At 48.7% G+C, this 18,966-nt stretch overlaps 3 protein-coding genes across 8 annotated transcripts in view; 2 read left to right on the top strand and 1 right to left on the bottom strand.

The window, feature by feature from the left end:
• The first annotated feature begins 690 nt into the window (after positions 1-690).
• Positions 691-7,402, top strand: SLC10A4 (solute carrier family 10 member 4). The gene is made up of 3 exons (XM_059154066.1): positions 691-1,362; positions 2,176-2,386; positions 6,394-7,402. Exons 1-3 carry the CDS (start codon positions 767-769, stop codon positions 6,904-6,906), a joined length of 1,320 nt encoding a protein of 439 aa, XP_059010049.1. The 5' UTR covers positions 691-766; the 3' UTR covers positions 6,907-7,402.
• Positions 7,403-8,314: 912 nt separating this feature from the next.
• ZAR1 (zygote arrest 1) lies at positions 8,315-12,722 on the top strand. The gene is made up of 4 exons (XM_059161896.1): positions 8,315-9,280; positions 10,558-10,650; positions 10,743-10,817; positions 12,420-12,722. Exons 1-4 carry the CDS (start codon positions 8,315-8,317, stop codon positions 12,561-12,563), a joined length of 1,278 nt encoding a protein of 425 aa, XP_059017879.1. The 3' UTR covers positions 12,564-12,722.
• A 3,180-nt stretch (positions 12,723-15,902) lies between these two features.
• The window catches only part of FRYL (FRY like transcription coactivator), a 265,921-nt gene continuing 262,857 nt past the window's right edge, over positions 15,903-18,966 (bottom strand). For all 6 annotated transcript variants that reach the window (XM_059161860.1, XM_059161868.1, XM_059161877.1 and 3 more), the window contains 2 exons: positions 18,698-18,888; positions 15,903-18,037 (listed from right to left, as the gene is read on the bottom strand). In XM_059161860.1, the coding sequence (XP_059017843.1) occupies positions 17,779-18,037; positions 18,698-18,888 (450 nt within the window). In that variant the 3' untranslated portion in view covers positions 15,903-17,778. The remainder of the gene's footprint in view (positions 18,038-18,697; positions 18,889-18,966) is intronic.

Below are 18,966 nucleotides of genomic sequence, written 5' to 3'. Positions count from 1 at the left end.
CAGATGAAATAACGCACACGCCCCTCCGAACCCATCGGCATTATTACTTTCTACTTTAAGTCCGAACTGATCTTATTTAACAACTGTTAGCCAGTTATTTATTTTACTTAAAAAATAATAAAAGAATTTAAAAATCCCCTAGCAAATTAAAGCCAGACAGTGTGTCTTGCTCCCAGAGAACCGCTCATATTAAGTCCGGGAGCCCTCTCGGGGTTCAGGGTTGCACGCTGTTTGAGCAGTGCGTGTACTTTACGTGCGTCTTAGATAAGCTCTCTCGCTCGCGCGCTCTCTCCCCCTCTGTGTCTGGGCTTCCAGATTTCATTATGAAAGAGGCAGAGCCCATCAGAGAACTTGATCGGCAGCCAGGCACGGTTTTTCTTCTTCTTGTCCTTTGTCAGGTCTTTGTTCCGCCCCTGGCTACACTCTAACAGAACCACTTACTGGTGATTAAAAGGAGGGACTCGGCGGCGGGGCGGGGCCTGCCCGGCGCGGGGGCGCAGCGATTGGGCTCACCCTGGGGGGCTGCGCTCTAAGTGCCGCCCGCGGAGGAGCGCCCCCACCCCCGCCCCCCGCCCCCCGCGGCCCCCGCGCCGCACCCGACGCCGCGGAGACGTCAGCGCCGCGCAGCCCCGGCAGGGGACCGAGCTTCGCCTGCTGCCGCGGACCGACGGACAGGCGGGCGGGCGGACGGCGGCGGCGACCGCGCGACGGGGAGAGGCGTGCGGGGCCCGGGAACCGCAGGCCCGCAGCCTCCCGCCGCAGCGCCATGGACGGCCCCGACAACGCGACGCTGCTCTTCGGCCCGTCCTCGCTGCAGCCGGACAACTACACGCTGTCGCCCGATGCCAGCAGCCTGCGCCCCGGCTCGGACCTGCCCGTCGCCCCCACCTCCAGCGCCGGCCCCAGCCCGGGGCTCAGTCTCGCGCCCAGTCCGGGCGTCGGTTTCAGCCCCGGCCCCGCGCCCACCCCGGAGCCGACGGCCGGCGGCTCGGCGGGCGGCGCGGCCAGCCTGGGCCCGTCCCTGTTCCCCCACCCCTGGGCGCACCCCCAGACCCCGTTCTGGGACACGCCGCTGAACCACGGGCTGAACGTGTTCGTGGGCGCCGCCCTGTGCATCACCATGCTGGGCCTGGGCTGCACGGTGGACGTGAACCACTTCGGGGAGCACGTCCGCCGGCCCGTGGGCGCGCTGCTGGCCGCGCTCTGCCAGTTCGGCTTGCTGCCGCTGCTGGCCTTCCTGCTGGCCCTGGCCTTCTCGCTGAACGAGGTGGCCGCCGTGGCCGTGCTCCTGTGCGGCTGCTGCCCCGGCGGGAATCTCTCCAACCTCATGTCCCTGCTGGTGGACGGCGACATGAACCTCAGGTACGGAGCTGTCTGGTCCCCGCGCCGGTCTCGCATCCCCAGCAGCCGCGCTCGGCCGTGGGTTCGAGACCGAGCCGAGAGGAAGGAGGGGCGTGGGAGAGGGAGGAAGGCCGTGCGGGGAGAGGCTGACTTTAGAGAGCCCGGGCTTGAGAAGTCAAGGTGGATGTGAGGAAGGTGGTGCTGGAGGGGGAAAGATCTGGATGGGGACAGAGCGGCTCTGACGGCGCTGCGACCCTCCTCCCTGAGGGCTGGGCTGTCAGGGGAGGTCTTCGGCCTCGGGAAGACAAAGGGAACTGAGAAGCCTGAAGCCAGGTCTCGCCGGAAATGCAAAAGCGAAATAGGGCTCTTGGCCCCAGTGACGAAGGTGATCTCATATAGATCTCATATATGATTGAGTTCAGTCCAACAGGTCGTGCTCAGCAGCTTGACCATGTCTAACAGAGTGTTTTGGAAAATTTAAAAAGAAAGGAAGATGTTTATTCTTTGCCCTCGGAATCTTCCAGACTCTGGCCAGCTCAATAGGCTTTATAAAGCCAGGGCAACCGTCCTCAGATCTTACCCCCCAATCCTGGGGCTCCGTCCTCCGATTCCGCCCCCCACCCCGCCCCGTTCCTGTTTCAGTTGGGTTTAGAGGTGCGGTTCTCTGGGCCCTCCCCTCGGATGAAGTGGGTTCTCCCCACACTTCAAGCTCCAGACTTGAAGTCTCTTTCTTTCTCCTCTACCCCGTGTGCAAGAGAGAGTGGTTCCCCAATGTGCAAGAGAGACTCTTGGCGCAGAGCCCATTCTGAATTCTGTCCATTGCCTTTTCTGCAGCATCATCATGACCATCTCCTCCACGCTTCTGGCCCTGGTCTTGATGCCCCTGTGCCTTTGGATCTATAGCCGGGCTTGGATCAACACCCCCCTGGTGCAGTTACTACCGCTGGGGGCAGTGACCCTAACTCTCTGCGGCACCCTCATCCCTATTGGCCTAGGGGTGTTCATTCGGTACAAATACAACCGGGTGGCGGACTACATTGTGAAGGTAAAGTCACTCTTCCTTTTATGTCCTTTATGTATTCAGAGAGTTCATGGTCTCTGACCCCTGGCTGAAATGTTAAGAAGTTTGGGAAAGAGGGATACGGAAGAAAACTTGGCAACCCTTGCATGGATAACTTAAAAAAAAAAAAAAAAAAAAAAAAAAAAAGTTTGTGCCACAAAGTAACTTCTATCTTTGGCATTTCAAAAACTCACAGCTTTAACTAAGACAAGGATTAGTTAAAAACAGCAAAAGAAAGCTATTAGTATTCACAGGAGGAAATACATCACAGGGGAAAGAAAGAGATACCCGTGCCATTCACCGGCAACATATTTTCCACTAGCAAATCGTGCATTATTAAGAATCAAAGCAGGGAAAATACAATTATATGAGTTGAATTTGTCCAGTATTTTAGAAATGCATTACTATATTTTTCAAAAGTGGAACTTTAATTCTGAGAAACTCTGGAGACGTTTCCTTTAAAATGTTTTATTCAGGGGCGCCTGGGTGGCTCAGTGGGTTAAGCCGCTGCCTTCGGCTCAGGTCATGATCCCAGGGTCCTGGGATCGAGCCCCACATCGGGCTCTCTGCTCAGTGGGGAGCCTGCTTCCTTCTCTCTCTCTCAGCCTGCCTCTCTGCCTACTTGTGATCTGTCTGTCAAATAAATAAATAAAATCTTAAAAAAAATTAAAAATTAAAATGTTTTATTCATTTTCTAAAAAGAGACACTCATAAGACCAAAAGTAACTTAAAAATCTCATTGCAGCCATAGGATATGCAAAATATTGGCTTTAAAGCACAAAATAAGATTGCGTCCTGGATAAATAAAGCAGAGTGTGTCACCATTAGTAAATCTGAGTGTTTTTCCTTCCGCATCGCAGTATTGCATATGGTTTCTAAAGCAAGTGAAAGGATGGGTTTCCTATCATTTTTGTACCCTATTTCCAGTATGGCTTTATTTAAGGGAAAAAAAAAAAAGGTGCTTTTTGAAAGGTAGAGATTTTTGTAACAGTTGACCAGAGAAAAAAATTAAATATTTGTCAATCAAGCTTTGTCTGAAAGCTCAAAAATAGTAAGTCAGAGTAAACCATGAATAGGACTCGACTCACATTTTAGGAAGCTACGCAAAAATGCGTAACTAATTACTGTTCATGCGCAGGCAAATTCATTTAGACAAGTGAAAGGAATTTCTCCAGTGTTTCCATTATGTAGACTTAAGAAGACATAATCTTTTGTGTTTTACTTATAGTAATTAAGTAAGTTAATTTTAAATAAAGAATAGATGTATCTAAAATCTGACTATTCAGAGAAGCTGTTATTGGCATAAAAATAAAGGGTTCTTTTGTACTCATATATCCAGTCTTGAGTAAAAAAATTGTATTTAATAATAAACATATATATTTTGAATGTAATAAATTTATGTATACATGTAAATATACATATATTTTATATATTGCATATCTAATATACCTACAAATAACCTTGAAATGCATTAAGAACTTATTAAGCTTAATCATTAAGCTAATACCATAAAAACTTGGGAATTTTTTTTTTTAGATTTTATTTATTTATTTGACAGAGAGAGAGAGAGAGATCACAAGTAGGCAGAGAGGCAGGCAGAAAGAGGAGGAAGTGGGCTCCCTGCTGAGCAGAGAGCCCAATGCTATGTGGGGCTCCATCCCAGAACCCTGAAATCATGACCTGAGCTAAAGGCAGAGGCTTAACCCACTGGGCCACCCAGGCGTGCCCAAACCTTAGGAATTCTAAGAGAAAGTCAGTCAAATAAGCTATTCCCATACTGAAAATAGATACATATATTTAAGTAATAGACAATTTGGTAAGATGTGGCTCACTTTGAATTTAAGCTGAACCAATTCCTACTCCTTAACCAGAACACTCATAAAGTATGCTTTATAACACTTTTACACTTTTGCAAACACTGTCATCCAAATGATTTAAAATAGTTCGAAAGAAACTTTGGAGCTAATATTTTTACAAGATTTTTACAAGATTTCCTATCAAAGCTTTTGATGTGGACACACATCTTAATATCAAAAAGGATTCAGGGGTGCCTGGCCGGCTCAGCCGTAGAGCATGCAACTCTTAATTTCTGGGTCATGAGTTTGAGCCTCACATTGGGTATAGAGCACTTAATAAAAGTTTGATTTATAACAGTTTGGTTTCTGCCCATTGCACCTTTGGAGCATGAGTATTTATATAATTATTTCAGTACCAGCTAGCATAGCCTTTTTGTCCAGCTCAAATAAATTTTAAATAATTTTTAAAGGAGTATAAATTATATGCCAATCCCACAGACTCCAAGGGGGTTCCCCCCAGATATCCAACAAACCAGAATCAACACTTCAGCTGTTCATCTGGATCTCTGCTTTCCTGCACAGACCCCTCCCAACCCTCACCCCCATTAAAAAACAAAAACAAAACAAAACAAGAACTAGCTAACTACTAATCAAGGAGAGTAGTAGAGGAATTTTTAGGTTTCCCCCTTACTGTTTTCACAGTTTGTCTTACTTAAATGAGTGAGATGTACCAGTCGGACGTCAAGACGATGCCATGTCTTATACAGTCAGTTGTGCTTCATCTAAAATCCATCTTCTTTTTTTTGGGAAAGATTGTTTATTTATTTATTTGACAGAGAGAGTGATCACAAGTAGGCAGAGAGGCAGGCAGAGAGGGGGAAGCAGGCTCCCTGCCGAGCAGAGAGCCCAATGTGGGGCTCCATCTGAGGACCCTGGGATCACGACCTGAGCTGAAGGCAGAGGCTCACTGAGCCACCCAGGCACCCCTAAAATCCATCTATTATATGTAAGCATTTTTAGGCATCATTAGAGATTTACAGGTGGGAGATTTCTCATGAACAGATGAAAACAGGGGTGTTCAGAATCACAAGGAATTCCTCACATCTTCTGTTTACATTTTTCACTTGCGTAATCTAAGAGTTGGTCATTGTTTCAATATCGCCGTCAATTCTCTGAAACATGAAGTATTTTAAAGTTTGAAAATATCACATGTAAGTTTCATAAATTTTTTATCTCCTGTGTAAAACTAGAGCTAATTTCTTGTGGAAAACATGGGGTCCTGTTCAGCGAAGGTCATGTTCATCTGACCACTCTGTTCATCACACCCCACCTGCTGGGTTGGGCTCAGTTCTGAGTCCTGGCTTTCAGAGGTACACTCACAAATGAAACACACATTCAGAACAGTCCAGACTCCCGCTACAGAGTTATATGAAAGTCTGGAGGCAATGTGCCTGAAGAAGAGTAGACTTCTCCTGTTTTGTTTTTGGTTTTGTTTTTTAGAGAAAGAGAGAAAGAGAAGAAGAGGGGGGTGAGTGGAGAGAGAGGAAGAGTCCCAAGCAGGGGCCATTCTCAGCGACGAGCTCATTGCTGGGCTGGATCCCTGAGATAGGGATCTGAGCTGAAATCTAAAATTGATGCTCAACTGACTAGGCACTCCTCCCCTCCTGTTTATTTATTTTTTAGAGATTTTATTTATTTGTGAGAGAGCAAGAGAGGGAGTGATGAGCAGGGGGGAGGGGCAGAGGGAGAAGCTGAATCCCTGCTGAGCAAGGAGCCCAGGACATGGGACTTGATCCCAGGACCCTGGGATCATGACCTGAGCCAAAGGCAGAGGCTTAACCCACTGAGCCACCCAGGAGCTCCTGTCCTCCTGTTTTTTAAACAGGAGTCTGGTCTGTGCTGCTCCTGAGCATCTATCCAAGATAAAGTCTAGTTGTTAGGGAAGGCAGATTGTCGCTCTTCCTAAGGACAGGACTGCAGGCCATTAGAACTGTCCAAGAAGGACACAGACTCATCCTGAAGAGGTGACCTATCCTCAGAAGTACTTTGTCCAAGACTGCTGATGGCAAGGATCTCCATGGTGCGGGAGATGAGACTCCATGTGTCTCTTCTTCCAAGAGCCTAGGATTCGCTTGCCTGAATTCCTTTTCAGCTATCCTATTTTTGATGGTTTGTCTGTTCCTTTTCTGTTACTAGGTTTCCCTGTGGTCTCTGCTAGTGACGCTTGTGGTCCTTTTCATAATGACTGGCACTATGTTAGGACCTGAACTGCTGGCGAGTATCCCCGCAAGTGTTTACATGATAGCAATTTTTATGCCTTTGGCAGGCTATGCCTCAGGTTATGGCTTAGCTACTCTCTTCCACCTTCCACCCAACTGCAGGAGGACTGTATGCCTGGAAACGGGGAGTCAGAATGTGCAGCTCTGCACTGCTATTCTGAAACTGGCCTTCCCACCACGATTCATAGGAAGTATGTACATGTTTCCCTTGCTTTATGCCCTTTTCCAGTCTGCAGAAGCAGGGATTTTGGTTTTAATATATAAAGTGTATGGAAGTGAAATATTGCACAAGCGGGATCCTCTAGATGAAGATGAAGATACAGATATTTCTTACAAGAAACTGAAAGAAGAGGAAATGGCAGACACTTCCTATGGCACAGTGAAAGCTGATAATTTAATTATGATGGAAACCACTCAGACTTCTCTCTGAACGTGGAGATCCAGAGGAGCTTCTATCTTACTGAAATATTACTTCATAGTTATGGTCTGTGGTAGTGAATATGGTTTACATAAAGGATAACAAATGGTTCCCATTATCATACGTGTCACAATTAGGATCTTCCCATTGTAAGGTTGCATTGGCGTATTAACCACACGTTTTCACAAATTACAAATCAATGTCATAATATAACTTGCACCTGGGACTGCTAAAGTAAAGCCTGAACATGTTCAACGTGCTCTTTAGTTTTTATCAATACCAATTTCTATGACTCTTTCGAATATGTAAGCTCTTAGAAAACAGGGTCTTGGAAATGGTAGAATTTTGGTGCATTATCTTATATGAGTAAAAACAAGCTATTTTTTTTTTTTGTAAAGCATAATTTGTAAAGCAATTTGTAAAGCATAATTGAGTTTAATGTAATTGTAAAAAAAAAAAAAGTGCTTGCTCAATTTATGAATATCTGAGTGTTGAATTTTGACCTGATTAAAAAAAATCCCAAAACAGGTCAACTGAACAATGAAATACAGTATTTTATTGTCAAACCTGTGTCAAATCAACACAAAACATACATTAATGTGTATCTGATATCGATTAGTAATGGACAGCTAACATTTTTCCAGGGAACAAGGCATTTCTTCTCAGTTGGTACTGATTTGGTTTGGGCATTCATGCACACATCGCAAATCAATGCTCTTTTGGAGGGATAATTTGGTTAGGAAAATTTGTAGTACTATCCACCCCAATAGACATCAGTACCTCGCGGTACCCACTTGAGGTGGGAGCTGGGGGTGGGGGGGAAGGGAGCTCCAGGAGAGAAAACAATTAGGCTAGATGTGGGTGCCTTAGAGTGCTTTCCTTCGGGAGTTCCCGAAAGGGTGCAAGGTGTGGACTTTCAGAGCAGTTCTGAGATAATTAGGCCAGAATCTGAGATCATAGGTAACACACCCAAAGCCGTTACCCCAAACCTTTGCCTTTCTGCTCACTAGCCTGACAGAGGCCCCCAGCTTCGCCTCCGCTTCCCCAGCAGCGCAGACACCTGGAATCACCCAGGCATGGGGACCACCTGGCCCCGCTAATCCCGGTGATTGCGCCCTTTTGTTGGGACCCGCTTCACCTCGGGCGAGCTCACTTGCAAATCAGTTCTTGCATCACAAAGGAAGCAGTCTTTCCCGATCCCCTAAGGGTATCTATGCGGACCCCCGGGTGTGGAAAAGCTCCACGCAGAGAAGGTCTGGGCCAGGCCACCCAGGCGGGGACTCCGGGACTCGAGCGGGTGGCGGGCAGGGTGCGGGGGGCCGCGCAGCGCGGGGAGCGGCGGCGGGGTGGGCGGCTGGCTGCCTCCGCACGGCGGCCTATTTAGGGCAGGGCGGCGGCGGGAGCGGCCCGGGCTGCGCTTATGGCTGCCCTGGGGGATGAGGTGCTGGACGGTTACATGTACCCGGCGTGCGTCCCCTACTCGTACCCGTACCCCTACCCGCCGGCCGCCAAGGGCAAGGGCGCGGTCAGCGCGGGTGGCTGGCGGCACCGGGGCGGGGGCTGCGCTCCCGCGTCCTCCTCCTCGTCGTCGTCTTCCGCCGGGGCGACCGCGTCGTCTTTCCCCGGCTGCGGGCAGCTGACGGCCGCCGAGTACTTCGACAGCTACCAGCGGGCGCAGCTCATGGCCCTGCTGTCGCAGGTGGGCCCGGGTCTGGGCGCGCGGCCCCGCAGGGCGGGCAGCCGGGACGTGGCCGTGCAGGTGAACCCGCGCCGCGACGCCTCCGTGCAGTGCTCGCTGGGGCGGCGCACGCTGCTGCGCAGGACCCGCGACCCCGCGGCGCCGGCCGGCCCCGGCCTCGAGGGTGCGGCGGCGGCGGGCTGCGGCTCGGCGTCCCCGCAGCCGGCGCGCCGGGGTCCGGAGCAGCGCAGCCCCCCGAGCGGCGCCCCGCGGCCCGTACGCTTCCAGCGCACCGTCGCCGTGTACTCGCCCGTGGCCTCGCGCCGCGTCACCACCTTCCCGGAAGGCGCCGACGGCACGGCCGGGGAGCAGAGGCCCGCGGCGCCGGAGGGAGAGCGAAGGCCGCCGCCTGCGAGGCCCCGAGGCCCGGAGGAGGGAGAGGCGTCGGCGAGGAAGGCGCCCCGACAGCCGCGGCCCGAACAGGAGGGGGACGAAGCCGGGGCCCAGGCCGCCGAGCGGACCAGCTGGGAGCAGCCGGCCGCCGGGCCCGGGCTGCCGCCGCGGGAGAGCGGGACGGGCGAGGCGGCCCGGCGGCGCGCGCCCAGGGGTCCCGAGCCGCCCCCGCCGCTGGAGCGCGCCCAGGACGCCGCGGACGAGACGCCGTCGCCGCGGAGCCCCGAGCAGGCCAAGGAGCGGCCGCGCTTCCAGGTGAGGCCCGGGCGGCCTTGGGAGCTGACGGGCGCGGGGGAGCCCCGGGCGTGTGGCCGTCCCCGGCCCTCGCCCCCGGCTGCGCGCGACACGCGGAGGCGCCCCGGAGGCGGGCGGCGTCCGGGTGCCTTTTCGCGGCCGCGCAGAGCTGCCGGGGATCGTCCTTCCCCCGCAGCAGAGTTCGGCGAGTGCCGCCGGGTGGTTGTTGGCGGCGATCTTAACACCGGGGCCCTGGTAACACTCGCATTTCGAGCGTATTTACTGTTAAAAACAACAACAAAACCCTGACCGTGGACGTGTAGTCGGGCGTTCAGTCCCCATTTGGACGATCTAGGAGGGATACGCAGCAGAACACCCTAAGGGGAACGTGCTGGCAGAAGAGTCGTTTCCCCGCGGGTCCCCCTCTCCGGTCCGAGTTCAGTGCGGACAGAAGCCCTAACAGTGACTGGGGTCCTGGTCGGCTCTCCCCTGCTTCTTGGCCGAATCCCCCAAGCTGCTCCTGGAAGCTAGAGCTCTTGACGAGGGAGATCTCTTCTAGCTTCTAGAAAATACCCTTCTTCGGAAACAGCATTGCTAACGCCCCGGGGCCCTGGGTTTGCGCCTGAGCTCAGCAGGCGCGGTGGGTCCGCTCACCCTCGCGGTGCGCGGGGCAGTGGTGAGTCAGGAAGTGAAGGGCAGAGGTGGTGAGAGCGCGGGAGGCCTCCCCTGGGGTCTTTCCCACTGCCGGCCCAGGGCTCTCGGGGGCAAGGGAGGAAAGAGGGAGAGAGTCAAGTTCGACGACAGAAGCTGCGTGTAATTTGAACCATGTGTGCGCTTGCCTCCTAACTTCCCTGGCCCTAGGTTTGCTCACCCATAAAACTGCTCTAGAACTGGCAGGAACTTTGGAGTTAGGCCTTCAAGTGCTCTCCAAACACCTGTTTCTCACGGGGAGGGGAGAGGAGAAGCTTAAGAATAAGACCGTGTACTTCAGTTCAAGTTAAATATGAATTCCGATTTTTCCCCAGTTGAGACTCCTAGCACTGTTGGAAAGTGAAGAACCAAACCAATCTGGAACATGAGCTTTTTTAGGCTCCTGCTTGCTTATGCGCTTGATTAAACCATCAGGTCACCTGACCACTACCTTGTAGAGACTAATGGGCAAAACCTTGAGCCCACTTTCCTCCGTGATCTGGAAGGAGGCTGCCCGTTTTAAGTAGCAAATCGGTTCCTTCCCAGTTTGTGAAATGAAGGCTAAGTCCCATTTCCCATGAGTTAAACCCTGGCGTCTCTCTGTTCAGTTCTTGGAGCAGAAGTACGGCTACTACCACTGCAAGGACTGCAACATCCGATGGGAGAGTGCTTACGTGTGGTGTGTGCAGGGCACCAGCAAGGTAAGAAACGCTGCGGAACCCGCCTCTTTTGACCCAGGTGTCCAGAGGGCTCTGCTTCACTTCACTCTGCTTCTTTTCCTCTCTCCGCACAGGTTTACTTCAAGCAGTTTTGCAGAACTTGTCAGAAGTCTTACAATCCCTACCGAGTGGAGGATATCACCTGTCAAGTAAATCGAATACTCCCCTTCTGTGTCTGAACTGGGTAACTGGGAGAGGGCTTTGGTGGAGTTTCTTGAATGTATCCTGAAGCGAGGTTCCTAGTTACCTGGGTTTTGACAGCTTTTCAGTGGGGACGGGGAAAGAGTACTCAACTGGGAAACCCGGCTTTTGGGTGGTGGTGGTGGGGGTGTCTTGTATTTTTCTGTCCTCGCAAGTCTTGGTTATGTTAACCTCCTGAGATGCTGGCCCCCTCCTGCAACATGGAAGAAGGTTGGCCTTACCTGGTTCTCTGATGGGAGAAAATAGGTCAAAAACCTAGAATGCCTTCTACTGCCATGAGGCTGCCTGTTTTGCCCAAATGCTTTATATGAAGCCCACCCTGCAGTCAGGATACTTAGTGATAAGCCTGGGGTTCGAAAGTTTCAGTCTTGCCCAGTGCTTGCAAAAGGAGGCTGATTTGTTTGTTCCAGGGTGAATTTAAGCTGCCCACCTTTATGGGGCTAATGAGTAACATTGCCGGTTTACTTTTTTTTTTTTTAAGATTTTATTTATTTGACAGTACAAGAGAGAGAGGGAACACAAGTCATGGGGAGTGGGAGAAGGAGAAGCAGGTTTCCCTGCAGAACGGGGAACCCGACACGGGGCTTGATCCTAGGACACTGGGATATCATGACCTGAGCTGAAGGCAGATGCTTAAGGACTGAGCCACCCAGGCCCTCGGCTGGTTCATTTTTTAACTAAGCAAACTAAGCACTGCACTGTGCGAAGAGGATTAGATAATCTAAGGAAAAAAGGGACTAAACTTTTCTTTTTCTTTAAGAGATAAATGGTCTGTAGGTCTTATTTTATTAAAGATTTTATTTGAGAAAAAGAGCGAGCATGAGCCGGTGGGGGGGGGGGGTGGCAGCAGAGGAGCCCGATGTGGGGCTCGATCCTGGGACCCTGAGATGACGACGTGTTAGCCCTCAGTAGCGGAGCCTGATGTGTTAGCTAACAAGCCTAATCCACGCACTTTCCTCAAGTTGGACATTGCAGGCCTTACTGGCTAGGGTAGGAAGAGAAGACCCAAGTATGGAGAAAACAGTTTAGACTTCCTTAGATGAAGGCAGAGTAGGGTCAGGTTCTAAATTAGGATGCCTTGACCACCCTGCTCCCGGCTCCGGGGGGTGCTGCTTTGCTTTTGGTGTCCGCTTAAGGTCATTTGCAGCAGGTGTGTGTGTGGGCGGCAGGTTCACGTCCATGGACGCCAGGCTGGATTCCCAGCTTGGCCTAGTAGCTAGTCTCCCCTCCTAGCTTTCCTTGTCCGACTCCCCTGCCCCGACGGATTCTTCTCCACCCTTCAAGGGCAGAAAGATTTCCCTCTAATGGTGTTTCAAAAGCACCTTCACAAGACGACACTGAATCTACACAACATGAGAGCACGAGCACCTGGTTAAGCACACTTTCATCCTATCCTATCCTTGCTGGAGGGGCGCAGACAGAGCAAAATTAGCCCAGGGCCTTGTGTAGAGTGCATTCCGTAAGTATTCGAATGAACTAGAAAAATAACTTGGAAGTTTGAGGACGTCGCCACAGGCTTATCTCCTGTCCTTCTCACTTTGGTTTTGCAGAGTTGTAAACAGACTAGATGCTCCTGCACTGTAAAAGTTCGCCACGTTGACCCTAAAAGGCCCCATCGTCAAGATTTGTGTGGGAGATGCAAAGGCAAACGCTTGTCCTGTGACAGCACTTTCAGCTTCAAGTACATCATTTAAATGAATGCAAAAAAAAAAAAAAAGGTCCTACTTGAACATGAGCTAACGGAGCAGACACGTTAGCTTTTCTCTATGCTCCTTTCTGCCTCTTCCTTCTCAAAAATACTTCATGAAAGGCTGTATTTTTGATAAAGCCTTCAAATAAAAGTACTGCAAAAACGATAAATTGCATAAGGTTTTTTTTTTAAGTTTAGGAGAGCTTTTCTTCTGCCTGCATCTGTCACTGTGAGGTTTACTGCTTACGTGTGGCTATAGGGCCGAAGCTTCTAGCAAGAGGGTGATTGAGCGAAAAGCCACCTAACCATTAAAGTAACATTCTTCCCAGTGAGGTGGAGGCAGAGTTCAGCCTTGATGTATGAAGAGAGTGAGGGTTTGTTTTGTTTTGAAGATTTTATTTGACAGAGCGAGAGACAGCAAGAGAGGGAACACAAGCAGGGGGAGTGGGAGAGGGAGAAGCAGGTTTCCAACCAAGCAGGGAGCCCAAGGCGGGGCTCAATCCCAGGACGCTGGGATCATGACCTGAGCAAAAGGCAGATGCTTAATGACGAGCCACCCAGGCGCCCGAGAGTGAGGGTGCTGCCTCTGGGTTGCTCCCAAGCAGCTGGTGGCTGTGGAGGGGGAGGCTGGGAACTATACACTACACGGACCATTTCAAAGAGAGGCTACAGGTGGGGACTAGAACAGGGTGGCGAAGGGCAGCTTCTTTAAGCTGTTAACGTCATCATCTGGACTTCAGGTGGTAACTTAAATGGGCCTTCTAAATGTAAAGATTTCAAGTTAACAGACTGCTGTAGGCTGGCTTTTTGTCTTGCACTTCTGTAACTGCAGACTAACCAGGAGTTCTCCCCTGTCCGTGCCTGCTGGCTTCCTACATGATGGCCAAGAGAGCATGACGGCCCTGCTCCCAGAGCTCTCCTGGCTGGGGATGGCATGTTGTCTAGAGCCTCAGGATTTTAATGGTATCAGAGTTGAGGGTTTAATAGAAACCACATTCACAGAAACCACATTCACTGGAACCAGGTGCTAATTATGCCTCCCAATTTCCTAATCCTCCCATTAAAGTTAACCCTTACGACTTCAGAGGGAAGTATGCAGAAATGTCTTAATCTCTTGGATGAGTGGGTGAAGAGAAATGGAAGGCATAAAGAACTTAAAGGGGCACCTGGGTGGCTCAGTGGGTTAAGCCTCTGCCTTCGGCTCAGGTCATGATCTCAAGGTCCTGGGATCAAGCCCCACATCAGACTCTGCTCAGTGGGGAACCTGCTTCCTCCCCTCTCTCTGCCTACTTGTAATCTCTGTCAAATAAATAAAATCTTAAAAAAAAAAAAAAATGAATCTGAGGTCTCTAGAACCCTTCGAGCAATGGGAAGTCCCCTCTGCATCCACATGAACCGGGGAAGGTGTTTGTAAAAACAGATTCCAAGGCCCCGTCCCTCCCGAATCGCTGTCCGGGGCTGAAGCATTTTAGCAAGCATCCTGGATGTTGCTTCTACATGAAAGTATGGGAACTACTGCTTGAGTTAGCCTTATACTTCAGGAAAACAGGTGTGGCTCTGCCCTTCTGGAGCTTCCAGAGGAGTGAGTAGACGGCCATTATTTTCTACATTAAAAACAGGTAACATGGAGTCTGTCACAGAAGAGCTACTCGGGGACCTATAATGGGAGGTCAGATTTAGGGAGGTCAGAGAAGGCTTGCCTGAAGAATGACACTTGGGCTGGCCTGAAGTTTGGGAGAGCTTAGGTGAAGAGGGGAAGGAGAAAGTTTTCAGACCAAGGTCACCTGTGCAAAGGCCCAGTGGTAGACCAAACCAGAAGGAAACCAAAGGAGTCAAATATTCTGGGGGACAGGGATGGGCATGATGGCAAGTGACACTGGTAGATATAGATTCGGAGGACTTTTTAGACTTTCCCCGAGGACTGACTGGTCTTGGCCATTTGAATTCACTAAAAGGTGTTAAAGCTGTGGTAGGACACAGATTTATCTTCAAAAAGAAATAATCACAGTGGCTGCCTGTAAACCAGTAAGGAGACTTGCAAAGATCAGATAAAATGGTGGTAGGACCAAAGAGCTGAATGACCGCTCTAGGTGTAGGGGAAGGTGATCAAACACCTGTTCCTACAGATTTGGTTGAAGGGAGGGACAGGGAAAGGAAACTTAACTTGACTTGTGGCATGCAAACATGTTAACAAGTAGACACTTATTTAATGAGGGAACCATAGAACTATACCTGCTAAAGAGTCCCAAGTCTATTAATATGGGTAGTTAAATCATTCTTCAAACTAAAGAGCCTGCCATTACTTTTCTTAATGGAGCAGCTAACGTTTTACAGTTGAAAGCAAGGACCAAAGTAGGTTTTACCTAGTGTGTATTGCACAAAGTGGCACAAAAATATTCTAAAAGTTGTGACAACATTTTGGGAATTAGCACTGTCACACTCTACAAAGGGAATTTGTGTGTGTGTGTGTGTGTAGCAAGGCAGACATTATGACTAGAGGGAAATCCCCAGGATACATGATCTCTGGGTGTCCAGTGACTCTAAGGCAAGCGTGCATTACTTTGAAAAATATTCTAAATGCCTCGAAGTACAATTATAATTACATTGATTCTGACATCTTCTTTCTTTTCATTTAGAATATGCCGGCATGGTGTGTGAGTGGCGCTCCGGGACCTAAATAAGGAAAACGTGCTCTGGCTTTGGTGAGTTTGTTCCAAGAGAATGGAACCATACATTTTCTAAATTTATGGTAGATTGTGTGGGTTGTACTACACCCCCTGTGTTATATCACTAAAAGAAGAAAATATTTTTAAAATTGTGTTTAAAAACAAAAAACCTTTGGGCTTCCTATTTTAGAAGCAGAATGAAAAGACAGCCAGAGCTTTTCTCTTGGTGTTATTGTACAAGCTTACTAAAGATCAACTTGGTGGGCAAAAGAGAAAGGTCGTATGAGCACAAACAGCTCTGTCTGGAACCACATATGGTATTTAATAAATTAAGCATCTGGTATATTTTGCTAAATGCAATCTCTGGATTCAGAGGGGCAAACTAGTATAGGTTTTAGGAAAACTCGATTGCCAAAGGACAAGCCTATTTTGTATTTGCTTTCTGCCTTCTGTAGGTGTATTCACCTTACTTATTAATCAACTGAGCTACATAAGATGAAAAGGAAATTTCAACGGTTTAAAGGTTTGGTTTGGGTAATTAATTAGTCACCCCGATTTGTTCTCAACTTCGTTCTCCCCCTCTTAGGGGAAGTATGTTTACGGATGAGGATCATATTTGACAAGTTTCTGCAGGCTGCACACGATAATCATTCATCCTTAAAATACAACACCAACCAGCAGCTACAATGCTTTTTATTTTAACAAAAAGGATATAAGGAGGGTGAGAAAATAGGGGATGGCAGGACAGGATGTAAAGTGTGGGGTGTCTCTGGACACCACCCCTCTCTTCCTGCCTCACACCCAAAGTTATTAAATAATTTAAAGGACACCATTTACAGTACCAGAACACCATTAAAATAACTCTGTGTGTGTGTGTGTGTGTGTGTGTGTGTGTGTGTATCAGGGTCAAAAAATACAGTGATCATGAATGTGCCGTGACCAGTTCTGGATTTTACAGGTGACAGAACTCGAGTCATCAGTCCAACGGCCTGCACAGTGCCTTCAATTAATGCACTTGAGCATAATTACATTTCTGGCAGGGTCCACACCCCCAAGAAAAGGCAAAGCTATAAGCATTTCATTTCTACATTCTAAACTCTGGAATCCCAGAGCCCAGTTTAAAAGAAAGTCACAGTGGATAAGAGATGCCTATAAAAATACAAGGTGTTCCTTTCAAATCAGAGGAATTGTGGGACTACATTCATTTCTTTTACAAAATGCTATTTAGAAAAGGACAGAATCCAGTTCGTGTTATGCTACAGGCTTCGACAGGAGTAAGTATATTGCATGTTTTGGTAGTCAGTCTTCCGGCTTCCTTTCATTTTCCCCCATAGCCCCAGGCTCCTTTTGGGTGAAACACGTGAGTCCTGAACACGACCAGAGAAAAACAGGTTTGCATCTCTCTTCTTGAATTCTCTGCAGACTTCGGGGCCCGCAGGTCATGTACGCTACCATCAGTGACCGCAATCTTTTCTTTAGCTTTGTACACCTGTTCTTGTCTAACACTGCATTGCACCAATGTACAATACTGGTTTTAATCTTTACAGTTTCTATAATAATTATGGAGTAAAATAAGTTAACTTTTCTAATGAGAATAGCTGACGGGCAGCATACATCTTTATTTTACATTTTTAAAGTCTCTGCAGGCATCTACTTTGGTTAGTTATCAACAATCGTAACGTAAGCACTGATCAGAGAACTGAGCAGCATTCCAATAACATTAACAGATATATTATTTCTTTTCAAAATACCGGGAAAGCCCAGCTTTAAAATATTATTAAAATGTTCTAACATTTACACACTATGAAGAGTTAGATCTAATAAAATAAAATTTCTTCAAAAATAATCTTGCCGTCCTCTTTGAGGCATGCTGGCACGGTATCACCAAACATCCATACCTGGAAAATAGGACTGTCACATACGCACACATCCCTGCTCACGCACACACAACCCCTTATACAGACTAAAAAACAGAACACCCACGCCCTCATCCCATGTGTTGAAAAAAATCAATGGTTTTTGCAAATAAGTCTGTCTGTATCTGTCCGACTGAAGGTTCTTCATGTAGACGACTGAGCGTCAACTCCAGAGGATGCTCCCGGCTGCTGGGAACCACGCAGCCGCGCAGGTCTTCAGCTAAAATGAACGAGCCTGGATTTTAGCCTCATGTCACCTGCTTTCCAATGTCTCAGTACTAGAGGCCATTATTGCAACAGTCCGGGAATTCTCTCCTTTCTCCAGAAAGCAGCGCGTGCGCACGCATCCCTTATAGCCCTTTTCTTTTCACACAGGTTAAGTAATTAAAAAAAAAGAAAAATGCCTTCTTCATACAGTTGCTCGTGGGAGGTACTGGCAGCCGCTAAGATTTCTTTTCTTCAGATCTTTGATTCCGTCCGACCTTCTTAATCTCGGTAAGAGTTGGACACTAGTGACGCTCGCCTTGTGGATGCTGCCAGGAAGAGTCATCCGGGAACTGCAAGGGCTCACGAGAGGCGCCCGTTCATATTCTTCGTCAGCTTCCGTTTGGTTTCTGCCCGAAATGCCTGAAGTTCCTCAGAATCCGGTGCTCACCAGATTCCCCATCGGTTTGGCCTGTGCTAAAAGCTGGTGCGACTGCACCATGCGCAGAGACTCTCTTATCTCTAGATTAAGTTCCATCAGTTTGTAGTTGGCTTCGGACATGTCCAGGTCAGAGCCAGTCACTGCGAAGCTTCCCGTCTGGCCCAGCGTCTGATGATGGAAATAGATGTGTAACAGCGTCTGCACGGGGTCGTCTTCACAGCTGCCGAAGATGTCATTGGGCCAGAGAGCTCTGAAATACACAATATATGTATATTCTTAAAGATTTTGACAGAAACAGCGAGAGAGGGAACACAAACAGGAGGACAGGGAGAAGCAGGCTCCCCGCTGAGCAGGGAGCCCAGGGCAGGGCTCGATCCCAGGACCCTGGCATCATGACCCGAGCTGAAGGCAGATGCTTAACCCACTGAGCCACCCAGGCGCCCCTGAAATACATAACAATTTTAAGTCCTGAGACTCAAGCAGTTATTAAAGTCAGCGACATTTTAAATGAATACCTCTAACAAAATTCCCTTGTGAATCAGAGGATCTGTTTTTTTGTTCTTGTTTTTTTGTTTTTTAAGATTTATTTATTTGTCAGAGAGAGAGAGAGAGTGAGCACAGGCAGACAGAATGGCAGGCAGAGGGAGAAGCTCCTCGCCGAGCAAGGAGCCCGATGCGGGACTCGAAGGCAGCTGCTTAACCAACTGAGCCACCCAGACATCTGAGCAAATGTATCCCCCAAAGTAGCAGAGTGAACAAAGTCTAAAACTGGTGTCATTTCAGTGATAACTGTAGAAAATACCAAAGTCACGCTTTCATAAAGACATGATATTGAAACAACAAATCAAAAGCCCAAACCCAGTCAGTGTAAAATCCCTGTCCGTCTGGAGAGGTATGAAATCCATTTCACCTGAAAGCTTTCACTTGTGCCACAGCTGATACAAATTCCTTATTTTTCAAGGTTTCGATTAAAGAATGAATGGCAGTTTCTATAGTAGTCTGCGCAGCTTTGGAAATGTCGATTTCTTCATTTTCTGAAGCAGACTCTGCTTCTTTGAGGATATTTTCCAGTTGGGCAAGTTCCTCAGACATGTTGATGACCTGAAACAAATAAATATACCTTAAAAGGATCTATCTGTATATTAAAGAACTCATGGGGCATCTAATTGGCTGTAAAGC

Source organism: Mustela lutreola, chromosome 1 (genome assembly GCF_030435805.1).
Source record: "Mustela lutreola isolate mMusLut2 chromosome 1, mMusLut2.pri, whole genome shotgun sequence".
Lineage (NCBI taxonomy): Eukaryota > Metazoa > Chordata > Mammalia > Carnivora > Mustelidae > Mustela > Mustela lutreola.
This window is presented reverse-complemented; position numbering and strand designations above follow the sequence as displayed.